Consider the following 19,216-nt stretch of genomic DNA (forward strand, 5'->3'; position numbering starts at 1 on the left):
GGGAGAAGAATAGGAGACTGTGGCTGCCCCCTCTGGGCCGCTGAGCACAATGTTAGAGAGATGCCACTGACATCGGCCAGAGCTCAGTGCAGCTGTGAGGAGAGACGGAAAGAAAGAGAGAGAGGAATGGAAAGGAGGGGACTGTGAGCATCACAGCCAGCGAGCAGGAGAAAAGGAGGGAAATTTATGTGGAGGAGGGGTTTCATCATGAGTGAGAGAGCTTAAAAGAGATGGTGAGAAAAAGCAAGAGAGAGAGCGAGGCTGTGTATGTGAGGGGGGAAGATGCTGTTGCCAGGGAACAGTGGTAAGGTCGAAACGTCCATTTTTTCCAGCTCGCAGGAGGATAAAAACATATTAAATCATGGATGCAAAACGGACTGAACGTGAGGGGAGGAATAACAGCTGATCTTGACTGCAAGCGGCCGAAGAGAATCAAAGAGAAGGTAGGCAGGTGTGATTACATAACCACCATAACACAGCACCCATACGGCTGACATCATCACAGCAGGATTAGAGCCTGGGGTGGGGGCATTAGTGTTGTTGGGGGGAGGAGGAGGGGGGGATTCAGCAGAGACAAGCAGAAATAAATAGGAGGAAAAGAGATGGAGAGTCATCGTCATGAGGCGAGCTAAAAGCCCTGGACGAGGATTATCTTTTGTTCAAAAAGCAGCACGGTATCCGACCGGCAGAGGAGACTGAAAAGATGAAAGCAGGATGGCGTTGGCTGTGCAATGACCCTGACTCTCTAAACTGTTCTCCTCTCTACAGGAAGACACAATTTCTCTCTCAGGCTCCATTCACAGCATCAGTAAAGAGCAAGAAGACTGGGTCCTGAACATAAGAGGGTCCCACCTGCAGATGTAAACAGTGGTTACCCTCACTCTGCTCAGGCAGATTTAAAGAGGAGGAAGAGCAGGACAAGAGAGAGGAGCATCTGAAATCCAACTTCAAAACAGCGCAGAGGAAGTGTTCTTAATTACACAATGTGAGTACCCTGCCTTTATACGAGACAGGATTTTTCAGGCTTTGACAGGATGTAGTGCGTTTTTCCAGGCCAGAGTCTCAATCGATAACACGATATTTAATCCTTCGTTTCATCGGCTACTGCTATTACTGAGAGAGAGTCTGTTTCCATTTGTCAAATAGAGAGAGGATGGCGGTCGTGACAGATTAGCTACTCTCCTCTCACACACACTTTAAGGCCCTGAAAATGTCATTTCTCAATCAGGATTCTGGATGAAAGGAACATGCATGAACACACTTTTCTCTGCCAAATTTAGAACCACTTTCAGTTGAGATGTTTCCCTGTTTCTCTGTCGTGTATTGATCAGGATTTAGCAACATTTTAATCAGATCTGTCAAACCACAGCCACTCAGTCCTGAGGAAGCAGATAATCTGAGTGTTATATATACATGTAGAAATCCCTGTCACTATGACAGGCTTTCTACATCACTGTTCTCTTGTCTGTAAATTACCATCAGTCTTGCTAAAAAAAAAGGCTGTACTCGATCATGATGTCTCACCTTGCCTTGCCCCGTACCATCAGTACCTCTGTTGATGCTTATCTCCAAGCTGCAGACCATATAAATGATTTCATAATGTAGAGGAAGAGAGAATACTGTGTTAGTTAGTATAAGTGTAAGTGTAAGCTCTACTGCTTCACTTACATTCTGCTTATTAAATGTCAAAGAAAGTCACTTGTTAAAAAACAAGCAAGTATCACTGTGTCTTTCAGCTTTAATGTTTTGACAGATTAGTAAGTGTTTGGTTTGATAAGCACAGCACAGTGAACAGCTCACAAGACAGTGTTTGGAAAACGAAGGCTGCTCTGCCATATGGACTCCAATCCCCTACCAAACGTGCTATTTTTACTTTATCATTACTTACTGTCCATCAATCAGCAGTTCAATGTATGAGCCTCCAGGCCTTGACAAGAGACATCTGCACAGGCAGCAATACACACACACTGATCTGGTGTGAGAATTCCCCTACTTTATTCTCAGCTAATCACACAACCTCTTTCATTCTTAATCCAGCAGAGAAAATGATCACTCCGTCTCAGAAAGAGTGTGAGAACAGAGGAATGTTACTCAAAGGGAGATGTAGCTGAAAGGGTCTTCATTGATGTGGTGTTTCAGGAGTTCCCCAGCAGTCCTACATCAAACACTCCAACTTTTCTCATGGGATAATGCAGTGTAAACACATTCTCCTTCATTATTTAGAATCCAATCATCCAATCATCCAATCACAACACGACAGCATGTGGCCTGAAGGCATGTGCCTGTCCCAGTATAGGCACTGATGGCCTATCAGTGCCATTCCAGTGGATAAATGGACTGCAGTAACGTCTGCCATAGCATGAACTCTGGCTGGGACTGTGATGTAGGACGGACGCTCCTCCTCCATACGCACATTTCTGACAAGAGACTCACACATGCTGTCGTTCTGTGCACGACTAATCTAGCCTGCAACAACTGACCCAGACACGAGAAACAAAGCTCTACTTCACACGCTTATAAAAAGACATGCAGTGTTGGATGGAGAGACTTCTGTCATTTCTGATTTGGTTATGTAAAATATGGAAGTTGAGATCACCATCTGCTTTACGATGGCACGTATCATTTGTTTGTATCACCCTGAGGGGCTGTATGAGCAATGTTTTATTTTTGTCTCTTACTCTAGGGATGTAGGGAACAGAAAGCCACTGGGACTGAGTTTTTACACTTTTTTTATTTCACAACATCATTACCCATAACAAATTAACCATAGTGTTTTAAGAAATTAGAAAACATATTTTGTCTTGGGCTAACTAACCAGCAGTTCACACTTGGCAATGTGTTATATCAGAGATTAAAGTTGCCGATAAGGCAAGATTGTTGGCTGGATTCTTCATTACATCCATACTCCAGCAACATGGCATATCGCTTCTATAAGGTTGTTGGACCTGTGTGATACAGGTTAAAAAAATAATACAAAATCAGTTCTACATTTCCCATAAGGCAACTGGATTGTTCTGTCATTAAACCCTCCCTGTCTGGTAAACACCCACGTCTTTCAAACTCCACACCTTGAATTTTTGTAGCTCCGGCTTCATTTAAGTTTAAGTCATCAGTGCGGTGTACAGTGGGTGGAGTGGCCGTTTGAGACAGCTACAAGTGCTGCGTGTTTTAACACGCTTGTAACACTCATGTTCCAACTGAATGGCATTGTTTTATGTGCTTGTCAACGACAGTGAGCTGAAGCCTGTCCTCCCTGGCAGAGGATGGGTACAGCAGAAGCCACTTTACGCATGGACAGCATGGAGGTGAAGGATGAGTGGCAGGATGAGGACTTCCCCAGGTAATTGTGTATCTGTGTGTGTGTGTGTGTGTGTGTGTGTGTGTGTAGTTTGTGCGATTTGTACACAGGCTTTGGCAAACAGGCCCAGCTCTGATGATTGTCACGTGCGTTGAAAGCTGAGAGGCAGCAGGTGTGTTCTTTCCTTGATGTAGTCGTCATGTGTTACGTGATGGGGCTGTGTCAAGTCAGTGAACAAAACTGCAGCGAACATGGAGGAAAAAAAAAACAGAGAATCAAACACTTAGCAGCATCCAGCAATGGAAAAATAGTCAACCAAACCACCCACACTCCTGTACTGACAAGAAACACTTCTACAGAGGAGGAAATGTGTTATTCAAGAGCATCCAGTGTAACCACAATATATATTTATACAGTTTATTGTAGATTATTCTCCATTTTGGTGTCTGTCTGCAGCATGTCTAAGTCGGTGGCTAATTCAGATACATGTAATGAAATTAGATAATGGAAGAGGAATAATTGGAATGGAGGAAAAGCAAATTAACTGTTTTTGTTTTACTATTTCTCTATATGTCACACATATGCACAGTTCTTATTTCAGTATGTATAATTTGCTAGAATATAACTGAACATAGTTGTAACCTGAGTGCTATAGAGAAATGTTCAAGATGCTTCTACACTGCAAATTGTTTTTTTCCTCCCCGCTGTTTAATCCACTGTTAAATATCTGTTGCTGCTGTCTTTAACGTATCTCTATAAAGCCTCTGACAACATAATAACAGCAATTATTTCCGCTGCTCCATCAGCTAGCCCATACTTGTGGTTGTTTTAGGGTGTGTTTGTCTATTCATGCATGACTGTGTTAATGTCTGTGTCTTTCTCCGTCTGTTTGTATGTCTGTGTATGTGTGCGTGTTTGTATCAGTGCTATCAACTGTAATGGAGCCTTCTTGTCCCCCAGCACCGAGGGTTCAGCTGTCTTATTATAATGTCAGAGGGGAGTTGGTAATTATTGTTGTTGCTTTCTAAGACGACACATATTGTTTTTGAGGACACACTGGAGTTAAATCACAATGAAGACACTCCTAAAGAATAAAAGCCCAAGGGAAAAGATGTGAGAAACAACTGTTCATACTTTGTAGTTTATTTAGAAATGAATTTATAAACTAGAAAAATTGCATTTCCTGCTAAAATACAGTGTGAATACTAAAGGCTAAAGTGAAATCTGCTGAATGTACTGCCGAAAAGCTGAAAGCTGAAATGCCATAAAAGCTGAAAGGGCTGAAAAGCTGAAAAGTTAAAGGATGAAAGAGCTTAAAAAGTTGAACATATTGATAGCTGAACAGTTTCTGTAGCTGAACATGAAGCTGAATGTATGAAAAAGCTGAAAAGGTGAAAAGTTAAAGGCTGAAAGAGCTTAAAAATGTGAAAAAAGGATGAAAAGATGTAGAATAAGAGTGGTGAAAAAACTTAAAAAGTTGAAAAAGGATGAAAAGCTGTAGAATAAAAGGGCCAAAAAAGCTTAAAAAGGTGAAAAATGGATGAAAAGCTGTAGAGTAAGAGGGCCGAACAAGTATTAAAAGGTTAAAAAGGATGAAGTAAGAGGGCCGAAAAAGCTTTAAAAGGTGAAAAACGGATGAAAAGCTGTAGAGTAAGAGGGCTGGAAGGGGTTAAAATGGTGAAAAAAGGCTAAAAAGTTGAAAAGTTAAAGGCTGAAAGGGCTTAGAAGGGTGAGAAAAGGATGAAAAGCTGTAGAATAAGAGGGCCGAAAAAGCTTTAAAAGGTGAAAAGGGATGAAAATGTAAAAAAGTTAAAGGGTGAAAGAGCTTAAAATGGCTGCACATACGCTGGAGCAGGAGCAACCATGAAGCAAGCCAACAGGATTTCCTACATTTCTATGTACATATTGTCTATGTAAAGTAAAAGATGTGGGATCCAAATCCAGCTGAAGAGAATTCTTTCTCCAGATTTTCCAGCTGCTCTACACTCTAGCGATGATGTTACGCACTCTAGCTCATGCACTACACACGCATTCTTCAGATACACACGTGGAGAAGTAGCAGAGGCAGATGAAAATGTCCCCATAAAAATGAATGTGAAAACTCCTCCCAAACCCCTGCGATTTTTGAAAAAACTGTAATGGTTATCGCCAAAATATTTATATGGTGAGTGAGAGGAGACATGGCTGAACTCGGTCAAGTCATTTTTATTTCTGTCGAGTGAGAAATTAGGGCAGAAAAGTGAGAGACAAATCAGGTACCGTCTGCTCTGCTCCAGAAATGTAGCCTCAAAATTAACATTGCGGCTTCTGGGGCAGCTGCTGGACTTCTTGTCGCTCTCGGGCTTCTAAATCCAAAACTGTAAGTCCTACATCTGAAATAAGACCATCAGCTGACACGCAACAAGATTTCCTACATTTCTATGCATATATTGAAGCTGCTCTCCACTCTAGCGATGATGTCACGCACTCAAGCTGATGCAATATACACCCATTATAAAATCAGAAAAGGAGCTAAAAATTCTTAAAACTAAAACTGCGACCATTTCAACTCCGTACTATATTTTATATTAAATACTGAATACGTCACTAATAGTGCAAGGTCTTGTGAGTTTTTTGAAGTTGGAATGGTGTCTCTAGCTCAGCGTACGTGGAACAAGAAGAGGTTGAAAGTCGATGAGTTTTGATATGGATTTGAGATTTTCCCATTTGATTCAATGTTAAATTTTTGGGGGGAAAAAGCTAAATTTCTGAAAAAGTTGAAGTAAAAAGCTGAAAAGAACAAAATTCCCCATAAGGATGAATGGGCAAAATTTTGCAGAAAAAGCTGAATATTTCCAAAAGTTTAAAAGATAAAAAAGCCAAAAGTAATAGCAGGAATGTCCTTAAAAAGCTGAACATTTTGATATATGAATGGTTTCAATACTTTCAAAAATTCAAAGTATGTAGGAGGAGATAGGTGCCGAAAAACGTACGGAAGAATAATAATAAAAAGAAAAAGAAATTCCAGAAGATAGTGTGAATGCCTTTAGCCAAAGACCAAAAAATCTTTAACTTCACACCAGGAGAGTGATGGGCCAAAGGGACACTTAACTTTCTATATGTAATTTTATTTTTTATCATTATTGTTTTCAATCTTATCGGATTTATTCTGTATATTGGTGTTTTTCTCTGCAGGCCACTACCAGAGGATGGATATGTTGATTCCTCATGTGGCCTCACTGACACCAGAACCAGTAAGCAAATACATACACAGCACTAAATGCATTTTTTACTTTGTTCTGTATTTAAACATTCCTGGTCCGCCTGTCCAGATCCTCCCACCAGTCTGAATGTGAGCGAGTCCATGGCCCAGCGTAAGCGCCGCACTCTGGTCGCCCCTGACATGAATCTTTCCCTGGATCAAAGCGAGGGGTCAGTGCTCTCTGACGACTTCCTGGAAACGCCTGATGACCTGGACATCAATGTAGACGACATAGAGACTCCTGATGAGACTGATTCACTGGAGTTCATCAACAACGGCAACGAGCTGGAGTGGGAAGGTCAGACAACACTGATCATTTTAGAAAGATGTATGTGGGATGTGTGTTGGAATTTATTTAAGAAGCATATCTGGCTTTGCAGTCAAAAATTGCAGCCAACTGTCAAATACATTAAAAATGAAAACAAACACTGACACATATCTTCCACAGCCAACAAAAACTGTACTAGTGATTCAGAGAGGATCAGTAGGATACGAGTATTTTAATCCTCACACATGCAGCATTTATTGTTGGGCCATTTTGTATTGAATTGCAAAATACTGCCATGTTTGCGAAATTCTGCCATGTGAACCTTTTATTTTGTCCACAACCTGTAAACTAAGCCTGTGGTGAGAATACCATTGTGGGAGCTGTGCAAAATTTACAGGTTAAGTGTGAAAAATTACAATTGTTTCCCGATAACATTTCATTAGATCGATTCTGCTTGGCAAAGACCAGACAAGTATTTGTGGAAACTGTCACTCACTGTGAATCATGTTAAGGTTTTATTGCAGACATTTATACTAACTCCCTGGCTCTAATGCTCTAAAATATGTTAGTGGAAGTGGCAAATGAAGTTTCAGAAACGCTGTTGTGTCACCTTGTGCCTAGATGACACTCCTGTGGCCACTGCCAAGCGTCTTCCAGGTGAAAGTGAAGAGGAGAGAGACTCATCCGGTCGTCTGTGGCGAACAGTGATCATCGGTGACCAGGAGCAGCGGATTGACATGCAGGTCATCAGACCATACCTGAGGGTGGTCACACATGGAGGTTAGTAAAAGAGTTTATCTAAATACCTCTAGTGTGTGTTGAGATTCAATTTTAGATCAAAGTTGTTTATCATTTTTTTAATGCAAAAAGGAAAAACCCATGCACTCAATTAAAGAGAGCTGGGATGAATCAGATTATAGTCAAACAGAAAAGTCAAAGAGAATGCATGAGGATAGGAGTTGTATTGGGACATTGACTCAGTTGTCATTTTATTTGGTACAGCTAGCTAAAGCTAATAGGTCCTGGAATAAATCTTGCCATCGTGTTTAGTTTATGTTAAGTTTTTGTTGAAACTATTCTAGAGGGCTTGATTCAACTTAATGATCAGTTAAGAGGCTATAGCTGTGGTGTTGTTTAATAGTACTTTACTATACTGATGTATACTGACTATATTTTTTCTATTTTTTTGTCACTTGTTACAGCTGAAATGATTTTATGTGGTTGGTAACATAAAACTTTCCATCCTGAAGAAGACATACCGCCAAAACCTTGCATTTAATTCTGCTGTGCTAAACTTGAAAATAAAAAAAGATAGATATGATTATAGTGTGTTCAGATAGATTTTGGTGTGTAAACCTTTTTTGCTCTTGAACCTTTAAAACGCTTTTGTACCAGTCTTAACTGGGGCTGGACAATTTGGGAAAAAAATCTTGTTGCGATTTTTCTGACCAGTATCGTGATTGCGAAGTCAAACTTCAGTTCTTATTCACTGTGTAATAGATTTAAAATGTGATGGAGCATTAACACATTGATATACGATCAAAATATGAACTGATCAGTATTCTAAGGAAAACACAAAAACTTGCTGAATTGCTGCAACCAGTGTTGTTTTTGTTTTTTTTGATTGGAGTGGAACATATAACAATCAAACACAAAATTATCACAGAAATTGTGACTTAAGTTTTATGAATAAAGTAATGTAAATACAAATAACAAAGACATTCAACAAGAGAATAATAGGACGTTTCTGACACTGAAATGTGTCAGGCTCAGGAGCAGCATCTAAATATTGGATGTTAAATAAGTTAGTGTCTTCGCAGCCTGAAATACGTCAATATCACTGAAGTGCCGCCTGTCTTTGTTACTAAATTATTCAAGGTTGCTGCTGGATCAGAGGACGCCATTTTTCTGCACCACAAATCAAAAGTTTTATTTGGGTTTCACGTGTTGTTGTTGTTGGTAGGCGTATACCCAGCCGCCTTCAACCACGTCTGCTTGGCGGGGATGATTGGTTCACGAGGAGCACGGCGCTTCTGAGTGGCAAGCATGAAAGTCACACTAGGAAGACGGCTTGAATTTAGAAACCATTGACACGCGTTGATTTGAATTTGATTGAATCATTCAGCCTTAGTCATTACAAAGATTTCAACAGGATTTTAATAATCTTGTCAGGGATTGAAAAGCATGAAAGCACTCAGACCATCCACAGACATTAAAACTCGAAGAAGAAAAGGACAATCAGAACAAACCCACTTATATGGCATATCATGAACAATGGAAACTTCAGTGCATCACACTGAAATGTAACTTTAATGATGTTAACCAGACCAAGTCCACAAACACCTGCTCTCAGCAAGCATGCAAAAAGCACACCTGGCAATTTTAATTACACAAGGCTACATTGAAAGTAATAAAATGTAATATTATGATATAGATAATGTAGTCAGTGAAACAAAGGCCATCATACTGAATGTGTGTCTCTCTCCTCTTAGGTTATTACGGTGAGGGTCTGAATGCCATCATTGTGTTTGCTGCCTGCTATCTCCCTGACAGCAGCTGTGAGGACTACACATACATCATGGAGAATCTCTTCCTGTAAGCTCCAGTCTGGTCTATCTCAAGGGACTTTGAAAGTGACATACTGTATTATGAGCCATCTCGTAATATTTTTTTTCTACTTTCTTCCGTTTTCCAGTGTATAATTGATCATAGGATATGACTGGAGAAAATGTTTAATGGGTTGTGCCTGTCAAATCATGTTTGAAATGATTATTAACTTCACATGCTAGAAATCAAAAGGCAACATCGATTTTAGATTTAAGAATTTTGATATTTCAGATATGTTGTGAGCAGCCTGGAGCTGCTGGTGGCCGAAGATTATATGATTGTTTACATGAACGGAGCAACTCCTCGCAGGAAGATGCCCGGCATCAGCTGGCTGAAGAGATGCTACCAGATGATTGACAGGAAGTAAGACTGACACTATATCAGAACAGTTTGGGATGGACATGAGAACATATTCAAGAATGTAAAACTAATATTGCTGATGATGAAGGTAAAGATAAATGATGATATGATAAATGATACATCGAAATGTTTCCTGCAGACTGAGGAAGAATCTAAAGTGTCTCATCATTGCTCACCCAACATGGTTCATACGGACTGTCCTGGCCATCTCAAGACCTTTCATCAGGTGAGGATTCGTTCATTGTGGTTTCATCGTCTTTCCTCTGAGTGATGTATTCTATGAGCATCTTGTCTGCAAACAAAAAGGAAGATGAAATAGGGGCTCATGACATAATGATTCAGTTGCATGTAGATTCAGACTGTCACAAACCATAGAAGTGTTGTTCTTGCACAAGAAAATGAGCTTTGATATCTCAAGATAACCCAATAATTAAGACGCCCCACCAGATTTTTATAACCTTTGCTTTTATTCTATTATTTCAATACTTTTATTTTCATTAATGTTGTTTCAATATTTTATGAGTCCATTGTGTTCTTTGAATTATGTCATACGCATCGTACCTCAAAAATCACACAAGCCCTTTCTTGAAATAAGTTTGTAGCAGCATGCAAGCAAGGAGTACTCTGCTGCACATCATTGCTGGAGGAGATGTAGGCTAAGTTAACTTAAAGTGCGTTTTTAACATGGGAAACGTAAGTCTATTTGAAATATTAACATTAGGTGCAATTCACCTAATTGCATTAAAAAAATACAGTCATAGTTTGTTTTGAATAGTTGATAGTTAGCTCGTCCCAGTTAGTGGCCATTTCTCAAATGAGCCCTCTTGCTAAACACGGGTCATTTTCCATGATCATAAATGCTCCAACCACATGTAAATCTCTTATTAAATAAACATGTTTTTACGCTAAAAGGAAGTGGGAGAGCTATAAAAACGGATTTATTGAACTTTTAAAATAATCCTTGTGAGGCTTTGAATGAACATCCATGTCAATTTGCATTATTATAATAAATAGACCCACATGCCCCCCACTTTTTTGTCATTGTATTCTGTATGTATTTTGTTGTTCTGTTCTGTACACGCGACATCTATTGCATCTGTCTGTCTCGCAGTGGGATCCCTCGCGTGTGGCTCTTCCTGGTTTTTTGTCCCTGCTACATTCTACATTTGTTTTGTTTTTTTCCCTCACTTCAAATCGAAGATCTAAGGACAGAGGATGTCATTCACTATACAGATTGTAAAGCCCAGTGAGGCAATGTGATTGTGATTTTTGGCTGTATAAATAAAATTGACTTCACTCTTATTGCACTAATTGTGTGAAAAGAATGAGAGAAGTTTTCAGACAGGATCATTTCTGACGATAATGTGTATGTTATTCACGGTTTCTGCAGCGTGAAGTTCATGGATAAGATCCGGTACGTTCACACCCTGGAGGAACTCAGCCAGATCATCCCCATGGAGCACGTGCAGATCCCCGAGTGTGTGTTGCAGTAAGTACTCTGAGCCACCAAGGGTCGCTGTTGAGACACCCTGAGTCTATCACAGCTCACATTAAGTACTGCGCACAAAGATTGCTAGTAGTACAGTGATCGAACTAAACCTTAGACTTGTGTCCTTAACTCTGTCCTTAACTCATTAATGATAAGTATGTTTAATTATTAGCATTTATTTGAATGTACAATATAGTGTTTTATTTGAATGATCTTGGACAGGTGGAAAAGTAGACGATCAAGTTGGCAGAGACATGACAGCCAAGTCCTAAACAGTGTACAATAGACGAAGTTTTCTAACCAGTGAAATATTGGTGTTCATATGAAAACTAATATCTGTCGGTGGCTGTAAGTCAACATATTTAGCCGGCTGAATCTCCCAACAAGAGACTTTGAGAAACACTGCAGTGAATCCAGTAATAGTAACACAGAAGACGGAGCCAAACTACGACAGCAGACACAATCTGAGCCAACATGCTGGAGTTCACTTTTAACTTCTTTGTACTAGCTGTGAGAAGTATGTTGTATGTATGTCATGACGCATGATTTCTCTCTGTTTCTTTAAAGGTATGACGACGAGAAGATAAGAGCACAAAGAGAAAGGTCAGCAGTAGACTCTTGTGTGATTTTATTTTTATAAAGAGATTTAATGCATTCTCTTTTTCCTGCGTCAGTTTACATACATATTTGCCTGTCTTACTTGCAGACTTGAGCAAGAGCAGCAGCAGACAAACCCAACACCGCCTAAAGAAAGGTGACCTCATTTTGCAGTACATACAGTCCTAAGCCATTTTTGGATGAATCAAATGTTTTTTTTTTACCACAGCACTGCAGTACGGGAACATTGAAATAGTTCAGCCTTTTTTTTTAATTCTCTCATTTAGAAGAATTCTGAAACCGTTTTATTTTCACTTACTGTTCTTGAGATACTGGAATAAGGCTGTTCCTTTTATTAGTATTAAAATGTAAAAAACATGTGAAACAGCAAATCTGTGCAGAATTCTAAGTGTGAGCTGCTTCTGCAGCTACATGCATTTTGGCAACAGAAAGCATAGCCTAATATGGGTGACATGAGCAAGCCAAACATTTATATTATTTTTGGCTTAACTTTAATCTGTTATTTCCAGGCCAAAGTCAATGATCACAGAGGTTGGCCGTGACATTTGACATTAAGGTAAGGGTCGTCGTGAACTTAACTACCTTTTCCAACTTCATCCAGGCTGGTTTGTAATGTCAGCCCTCTGTAATTAATCTGTGACATACAGAGAAATGTTCTCTTCAGCTCGCACACACACACAAACACACACACACATACACACACGCTTGGGTACAAAAACAGCCATGATACAGTAAATCAGCTAAATGTTGGACGATAGCCTGTCTGTAGTGTTGGGTCACTGACCAAAGGTCTAAAGGGTCAGTTCTCAGTTCAGGGGCTCCGAGATCCAATTGACAGTATCAGAGTGAGTCCAGTCGCAAGCAGAAAGAATGAGAGGGGGGCTCAGATAACAGTTTTCTCCTCCAAAAAAGATACAGCTCCTTTAATTTTTCAGTCACAAATAGAGCTGCAAAGATTAGTTTATTTTCTATGACTTATATTATACTACATTTTAGTGAATGAAATCTTAATTATCGAAAACCATACCTAGTGTTTTGGAATGTTGGTTGAACAAAACATGACGATTGATGACATAACCTCTCAGATATTAGAAATGTTTTAGCTAATTTCTGATATTTTATAGACCAAACAAAGAACCGATTTATCAAGAAAATAATCAGAAGAGCAATCAACAATGAAAATTCTCATAGTCATAGATCAATTAAATTTAAAATGTTATAATAAAATTGTTAATGGATAGTCAGCCTCAGGAGGACGCTGAAGGAGACACCGGTTTCTTTGAATACATTAATCACATTATCACTTCAGGGCTGCGACTAATTATTTTTCATTATGAATTAATCATTAATCTATAAATGTCAAATTGTTAAAAGAAATTACAGTTTCCCAAATTGTACATTTTGTCAAACTAGCAGACCAAAACCCAAAGACACTTCATTTACTGTCATGAATGACAAAGAAAAACAGCACATCTATCTGTTCAAGAAGCTGAAATCACTGATTAATAGATTATCAAAATAGTTAGATTTAAAGAAAAAAAAAGAAAAATAGTTTGATTTTCTTTAAATCAGCTAGTCTAACAATCCACTAATTCTTTCTTTCTTTCTTTCTTTCTTTCATGGGACTCTGAAGATGTGAATTACCTCAAAATATTAGATAAATGAAGGGCTATAAAAGTAAAGAAACAATCATGTGTTTTGTTGTGCGCTCTGAGACGTGTCCCTCTTCATGCCATGAAATATAGTACCACCAGATTACTATCAATCATCAAGTCCAGCTCATTTTCTCTTTCGCCAAGTCATGTTTCAGTTCTTTAAATTTCAGACTGCGATCGACTCCAAGAAATGTTAGCTGATCTTCCAACATCACATTGCCACTGAACAACCTGTTACATAAATCGCAGCTGCTTGTCTCTTTAAGCCTGCCTCCATACAACCAATCAATTCTATTTTTAATGACTTGTACAAACTGCGGTCTGGCAAATTGATCCACGACGCACACAGCCTGTCCTGAAATCGGGGGAAATACCCACCACAGCAAGTCAGGGTGTGTAAGGCAGGGTGAGGTGGGTTATTTTAGAAACTCACCCCCCCCTTCTGTGCACCCCTGTGCTGCTGACCAGTCCTATCAGCCTCCATATATCAAAGGAGCTATCAGCCGGAGGACTGGCTGACATCCCAGGAATGGATACAGGCACCATCTCTTAACTAAATGCCAACGGAGGAAGCAAGGGGAAAATAAATAGGCTAACCTGATATGTGTCAAGTTGGGTTTAGTTTAGACTTTGTACATACCTACTGACAAATTCCAGGATTATGTAAGAAATGTTTTGTTTGTGGAGATGCACAAATGTCACCTGACATTTGTCAGGACAAAGGTGGTGGACAAAGAAAGAGACTGAAACTGTCTGTATTTACATTACAGAGCTTTAAATTGAAGAACCAGTGGGGAACATTCATTCATTAACATGGGAGTCAACCTGGACCACCGTCACATGCATGTCGCACAGGATTAAATCTCCTGACTGGATCCATTAACTGCAAGACAATCATTTCTCAGAAACATAACCTTCAGTGACATGCTTGCTTCTAACTTAAAGTAAATTTACACCAATGCATTAGACGATAGAGCTAAATCAAAAATTATCAGCTCCCTGCATGTCAAGATGAGCTTTATCTACAGCATGACTTCAACTATATGATTTAAAAATGATTTACATGGATGAATACTCAAGCCGGGAATATTGTTTGTTTTAAATTGTACATACTTGTATATATATACATATCTATTTTGTGAAAGCGTTTGCACAGATATTTGATATGAATGGCATGGGTGTTGTTTGGTTTCATGGGCGTTAACTGAAAAACAGTGTGCAATGATATTGTTCTTAGACCTCCAGTGGATATTACTGATGCAAACGTGTGTTACAGTTTTTCCAGGGTTTGATATGCAGGTGGCATGCTTGTTTATATCCTTCCGTCTCTTTTCCGTCTATTTGTCAGTTTTTAAGTCATTTGCCATCGTGTTTCCAAAGGTACTTTTCCAAGATGGAAGTCATACATTGTTATACAATACATTGCAATATATTTAAAGAGAGTCAGATTTATCGATAAAAGTGTTATTTATGAAAATGTGCCATTTACTGTTTGTAAAAAAAAATTAATAAATGAGTGAACGAGACTAAAGCTTTTGTCATGATTGTGTTGAAGTGTTCCACTTTGACCCAGAATGTTTTTTTGACAGGTCTTGAAGAGTTATTAAAGGGCATATTTATAATTTATGAGAGTGTTGGCCAAGTCAGTGAATGTCCTTTGTGTCACCTGACAGCCCTGTGCTGTTCTTCACAGGGGTCATTCAAACATCATGCTCCACTGAAGTGACCTTTCTTTATTTGTAAATGTCATGTTACTGTAATCAAAAGGTATTAACACAAGACATAACCCTCAATAAACTCCTTTCTCCTGCAGCTCCCTTGACATTTTGACCATTAACTAATATAGACTCTTATGTAACCCCCAGGCTGGTGAGGTACATTATGTGTATTGGTGGCAGGTTTCTTTTCCCATAACACCCACTTTACCCATTCCTCGTCACCCACAATATCTTTTGTATTATTTACTGCAAGCAATGAAAGCATTCCGGATGGTTTTCTGTAATATTATGTGAACTTGTATTAATTTGTCTGTATTGATCTGTTTTGACTGGCAACTTTGGCTTGGATTCAGGCAGCCACTGTAGAATAAACAGCTTTTAACCAAAAGCGGCATTTAAAAAATGCAGATTAAAGTAGCCTACATTTCTTTTCATACTGTCACACTGTTTCACCAGGAGAATGTGAACATTGTAATTTACAATGTTATAAGACCATTTTGAATGTCTTTTTTCAAGTTTCAAGTTTAAATATAAGACTGACAATGACTAGGCAAACTACAGATAAATCAAGAAAATCACATTGCGTCATCAATCTACAACTTCATGAAATCCTCCTTAAATGCCATCCATTAATAAAGTAAATGCAATATACAAAATCCAGTCCATGAAGTGCATCGTGGCCACAGATTAAGCAGCCAACAAACCTGTACATGATTACATAAGTGAACTAACTAATCGCCTCCTAGCTCTGTCTCCATAGTTAACATAGTGTGTCATTGATCCCCTCATCTAATTTTAAACTCTTCCTATATGGCTGGAAATGTATGGAAGTGGATAAAATATTGGTTATAATCTCAACAGGTTGAATATTAGAGTTAAATTGTGACACACAAAAACAGTAACACAGTAAAATCATTCACCGAGCTGCTGGTCATGTAAAGGTTTGTCTGTCTTCTGACTCTAAGAAGGAAAAAGTGTGTGCACCACATGCTTCACACGGTGGACCGCATGGTTTGGTGCCCTACTGAATGTCTGAGCCTGTATGGTACAGTTTTGTAATCCAAACCAGCTACTTACAGAGATGTGTTTTAGTTGTCTAAAGTTCACAGCCTTTAGACTAATACAGCATCAAAGCTGCCAATCGCTTTTGATTGAAGAGGTAGAATAAATATTATCATCACATGGTGTTGAGAGGCATCTCTTTTCACTCGAGATTGTCATGCCGCTGCAACATGAAACCATGTGCTCCGATAAGTAAGACTCAAAGTTCACCTCTTTCGCACTTAGATGGCCATAACTCGGGACACTGTGGTCACACGGCTGGCTGCCATGTACTCGAGCAGGTTGCATCAGAAATATGCGTGACGCAGCGGACAGACACACAGCAGCCGACTAAATATAGCGCTTCAGATTTTCAGCCGCTTGGAGCTGCCTAAGCACGGAAAGTTTTTCCTCTGAAAAATCTAAATAATTAGATTTTTTTTCTTTCTCTCTGAGCTGTGATGCAGATATTTCCGTAACAGGATGTGAATTTCATGCTGTGGCATGAAGTACAGCACATTATGACTGTACAATATGCAGCACTTGCCTTTCTCAGACCAAAAGCCCCTCATGTTGAATTAAATCTGCACTTAAATCACTTGTCTTAAGTTTTATTGTAAAAGATTATTAGAGAAGAATTAAGAATAAATAAAGTTTTTATGACATCTAAACGATCAGCAGTAACAGTCTGCAGAAGTACTTTGTCAGAGACTCCACATGTAGCTGTGACTCTTTCCAAAGAGAGAATTCATTTTGTGTTTCACTGCTTAGCCTTTTCTCCATTATCTTCCAATAACTGTGCTGGGTTTGGGATTTGCATTTGCTTGGCCAGTGTTCTAGTGACCCCTGCCAGCAGGTGGAAAGTTTGGGATCCACTTCATGCAAATGTGACGTTCCCTAGTCCTCCTCCCGTTGGTGCTGCAACCCTGTAAGGCGGCATCCGATTGGCTGCAGGAAAAGTGGGCTGATTGGTTTTAGAGGCTGTGACGTTGCAGCTAAATCCTATATATGCCCAGCAAAGAGATTGTCTATCAATGAAGTAGTAAAAGGGGGGAACATCTGAGACAGAGGAGAAGGAAAGGTTTTTTTTTTTAGAAGAAGCCTTTGACAGATTGTTTGTTTTGGCTGGGTTCCCTTCTTTTATTTACTGAATTCCATAGGTGACCAATACACAGAAATAAAAATGAAGTTCATCATTGGCATTGGAGGGTAAGTCTCATTTTAAGTATTGAGCTATTTATCTAGAAATTGGAGTGAGGGAAATCTCAGAGTGTAACTCATCTGTGTGGCATGAAATGTATTTTAATTTCAGAGTGACCAACGGTGGGAAGACCACTCTCACAAATAGACTACTAAAGACATTACCCAACTGTTGTGTGGTGCATCAGGATGACTTTTTCAAGGTAAGGCTAATTATATTGTGAGTTTATTGTGGTTTATTATGTTGAGTTTAAAGCTATAACTATAAGCTATATTAACTATTTTAATGTATAAATATTGAGTTGAAGTAAGTATTATTTTTGATGTCATTTGAATTGCTATGCTAAATTTACCCTTGAGGACATTTTGTCCAAAGAAAATTTTCACCAGTCTGACCTGCAGATGTCCTGTCATCTCAGTAGCCTAGTAATACATCTGGCTGATTGTCTCCTGGACAGCCAATGAAAGGGCTGAGCGTCCCCACTTAAAGTCAGACAACAAATCATTTTTGCAAATTCAACCAAATTTTGCAACCAGCTTAGAAGATTTCAGAACTATCACATGCATCTTTTCATTCTGCATTAAGGGCCAGTGAAGGTTGATTGACCAGCGATAGGCGATTGCTTTTAAATTCAGCACCGCGTACATGTTTTACTGCTAAAGCAAAACATCACGAGGATCGTCTAGGGTCGCAAGAAAAAAATCATAATCACCAGATTGCAAGGGCCGGTAGATTTTTTTCTCAAAAGAAAAAGAAGACCGAGACATCTTTAAAAACACTCTCCCTCTCATCAAAGTGAGGCAACAGCATGGTGTTGAAATATATACATATATTAAAAAAAGAAATATTTCCGCAAGCGCAACATCGGAAAGAAACATTTAAACCGCTATCAAAAACCGCCACCGTGCGATACTTTTGGTGGAGACGAGTCCTTGACTTGTCCTGTCCAGGTGTGATCAACTCCGGCTGATTACTAGGTTGCAGCAATGTTTTATTGGTGACTGTTATTTCAGAAACCCGATCAAATAGAAGTCGGGGAGGACGGCTTTAGACAGTGGGATGGTAAGAATGGATTTCCCGTAGGAAAACCATGCAGTAATGTACATTTTCTTTCCTGCACAATTCTCTAGTTTGGTAACCAATCACTCCTAAACTTTGTGATTATTTTCTATCATCTATTCTGTGAATGCTACAGACATTCACTAACATTCGTGACTAATGTGTGTTAAAGCACATTGGTGAGGAGTGTTATTTGCATGTGTGGTGAAGCCTACTCTTCTCTTTCTCTCCTTGTTCTGTATCAGTGATCTCTGCCCTGGACATGGAGGCTATGATCAGCACTGTGAAGGGCTGGCAGGAGAACCCAGTCAAGTTCGCCCGCTCGCACGGCGTCAGCCTGTCACCTGAAGCTGAGGAAGCCGACTCGGAGAACGGCATCCACATTCTCATCGTGGAGGGCTTCCTCATCTACAACTACAAGTGAGTCGCCTGTCATCTTACTCATTTTTCTACACAAGCTCTAAAATTTAACCCACAGGCCTCTTGACCTCCAAAGTTTTCCACTAATCTGAGCCTGGCTTCCTCTCTGCAGGCCTATTATTGACGTCTATGACAAATGTTTCTACATTTCCATTCCTTATGAGGAGTGCAAAAGGAGGAGAAGGTAACAAGCTCTCAAAGTGACTTTGACAAATTACACTGAAGTGTGAGACGAGGCATG

At 39.4% G+C, this 19,216-nt stretch overlaps 2 protein-coding genes and 1 long non-coding RNA gene across 5 annotated transcripts in view; 2 read left to right on the forward strand and 1 right to left on the reverse strand.

Annotated features, from left to right (window-relative positions):
* Nucleotides 1-15,062, forward strand: LOC115573323 (caytaxin-like). Of its 2 annotated transcripts, XM_030404059.1 has the most exons (14): nt 6-443; nt 769-985; nt 3,234-3,340; nt 6,473-6,531; nt 6,610-6,837; nt 7,429-7,587; nt 9,300-9,402; nt 9,646-9,777; nt 9,914-10,000; nt 11,165-11,263; nt 11,831-11,866; nt 11,970-12,017; nt 12,391-12,437; nt 14,307-15,062. In XM_030404059.1, exons 3-13 carry the CDS (start codon nt 3,264-3,266, stop codon nt 12,428-12,430), a joined length of 1,068 nt encoding a protein of 355 aa, XP_030259919.1. In that variant the 5' UTR covers nt 6-443; nt 769-985; nt 3,234-3,263; the 3' UTR covers nt 12,431-12,437; nt 14,307-15,062. The 2 variants fall into 2 exon arrangements, with proteins under 2 accessions (XP_030259920.1, XP_030259919.1); XM_030404060.1 differs by lacking the exon at nt 769-985 and having other exon boundaries at nt 1-443.
* Nucleotides 9,949-19,216, reverse strand: part of LOC115573328 (uncharacterized) — a 20,218-nt gene continuing 10,950 nt past the window's right edge. The window contains exon 5 of the long non-coding RNA XR_003982257.1: nt 9,949-10,066. This is a non-coding gene — a long non-coding RNA (uncharacterized LOC115573328). The remainder of the gene's footprint in view (nt 10,067-19,216) is intronic.
* LOC115573327 (nicotinamide riboside kinase 2-like) overlaps nt 17,306-19,216 on the forward strand; it is a 2,679-nt gene continuing 768 nt past the window's right edge. Inside the window, exons 1-5 of one of the 2 annotated variants that reach the window (XM_030404064.1) lie at nt 17,306-17,504; nt 17,608-17,698; nt 18,510-18,558; nt 18,801-18,975; nt 19,088-19,159. In XM_030404064.1, the coding sequence (XP_030259924.1) occupies nt 17,479-17,504; nt 17,608-17,698; nt 18,510-18,558; nt 18,801-18,975; nt 19,088-19,159 (413 nt within the window). In that variant the 5' untranslated portion in view covers nt 17,306-17,478. The remainder of the gene's footprint in view (nt 17,505-17,607; nt 17,699-18,509; nt 18,559-18,800; nt 18,976-19,087; nt 19,160-19,216) is intronic. The other variant, XM_030404065.1, reaches the window with a different exon arrangement.

Source organism: Sparus aurata, chromosome 21, assembly GCF_900880675.1.
Source record: "Sparus aurata chromosome 21, fSpaAur1.1, whole genome shotgun sequence".
Lineage (NCBI taxonomy): Eukaryota > Metazoa > Chordata > Actinopteri > Spariformes > Sparidae > Sparus > Sparus aurata.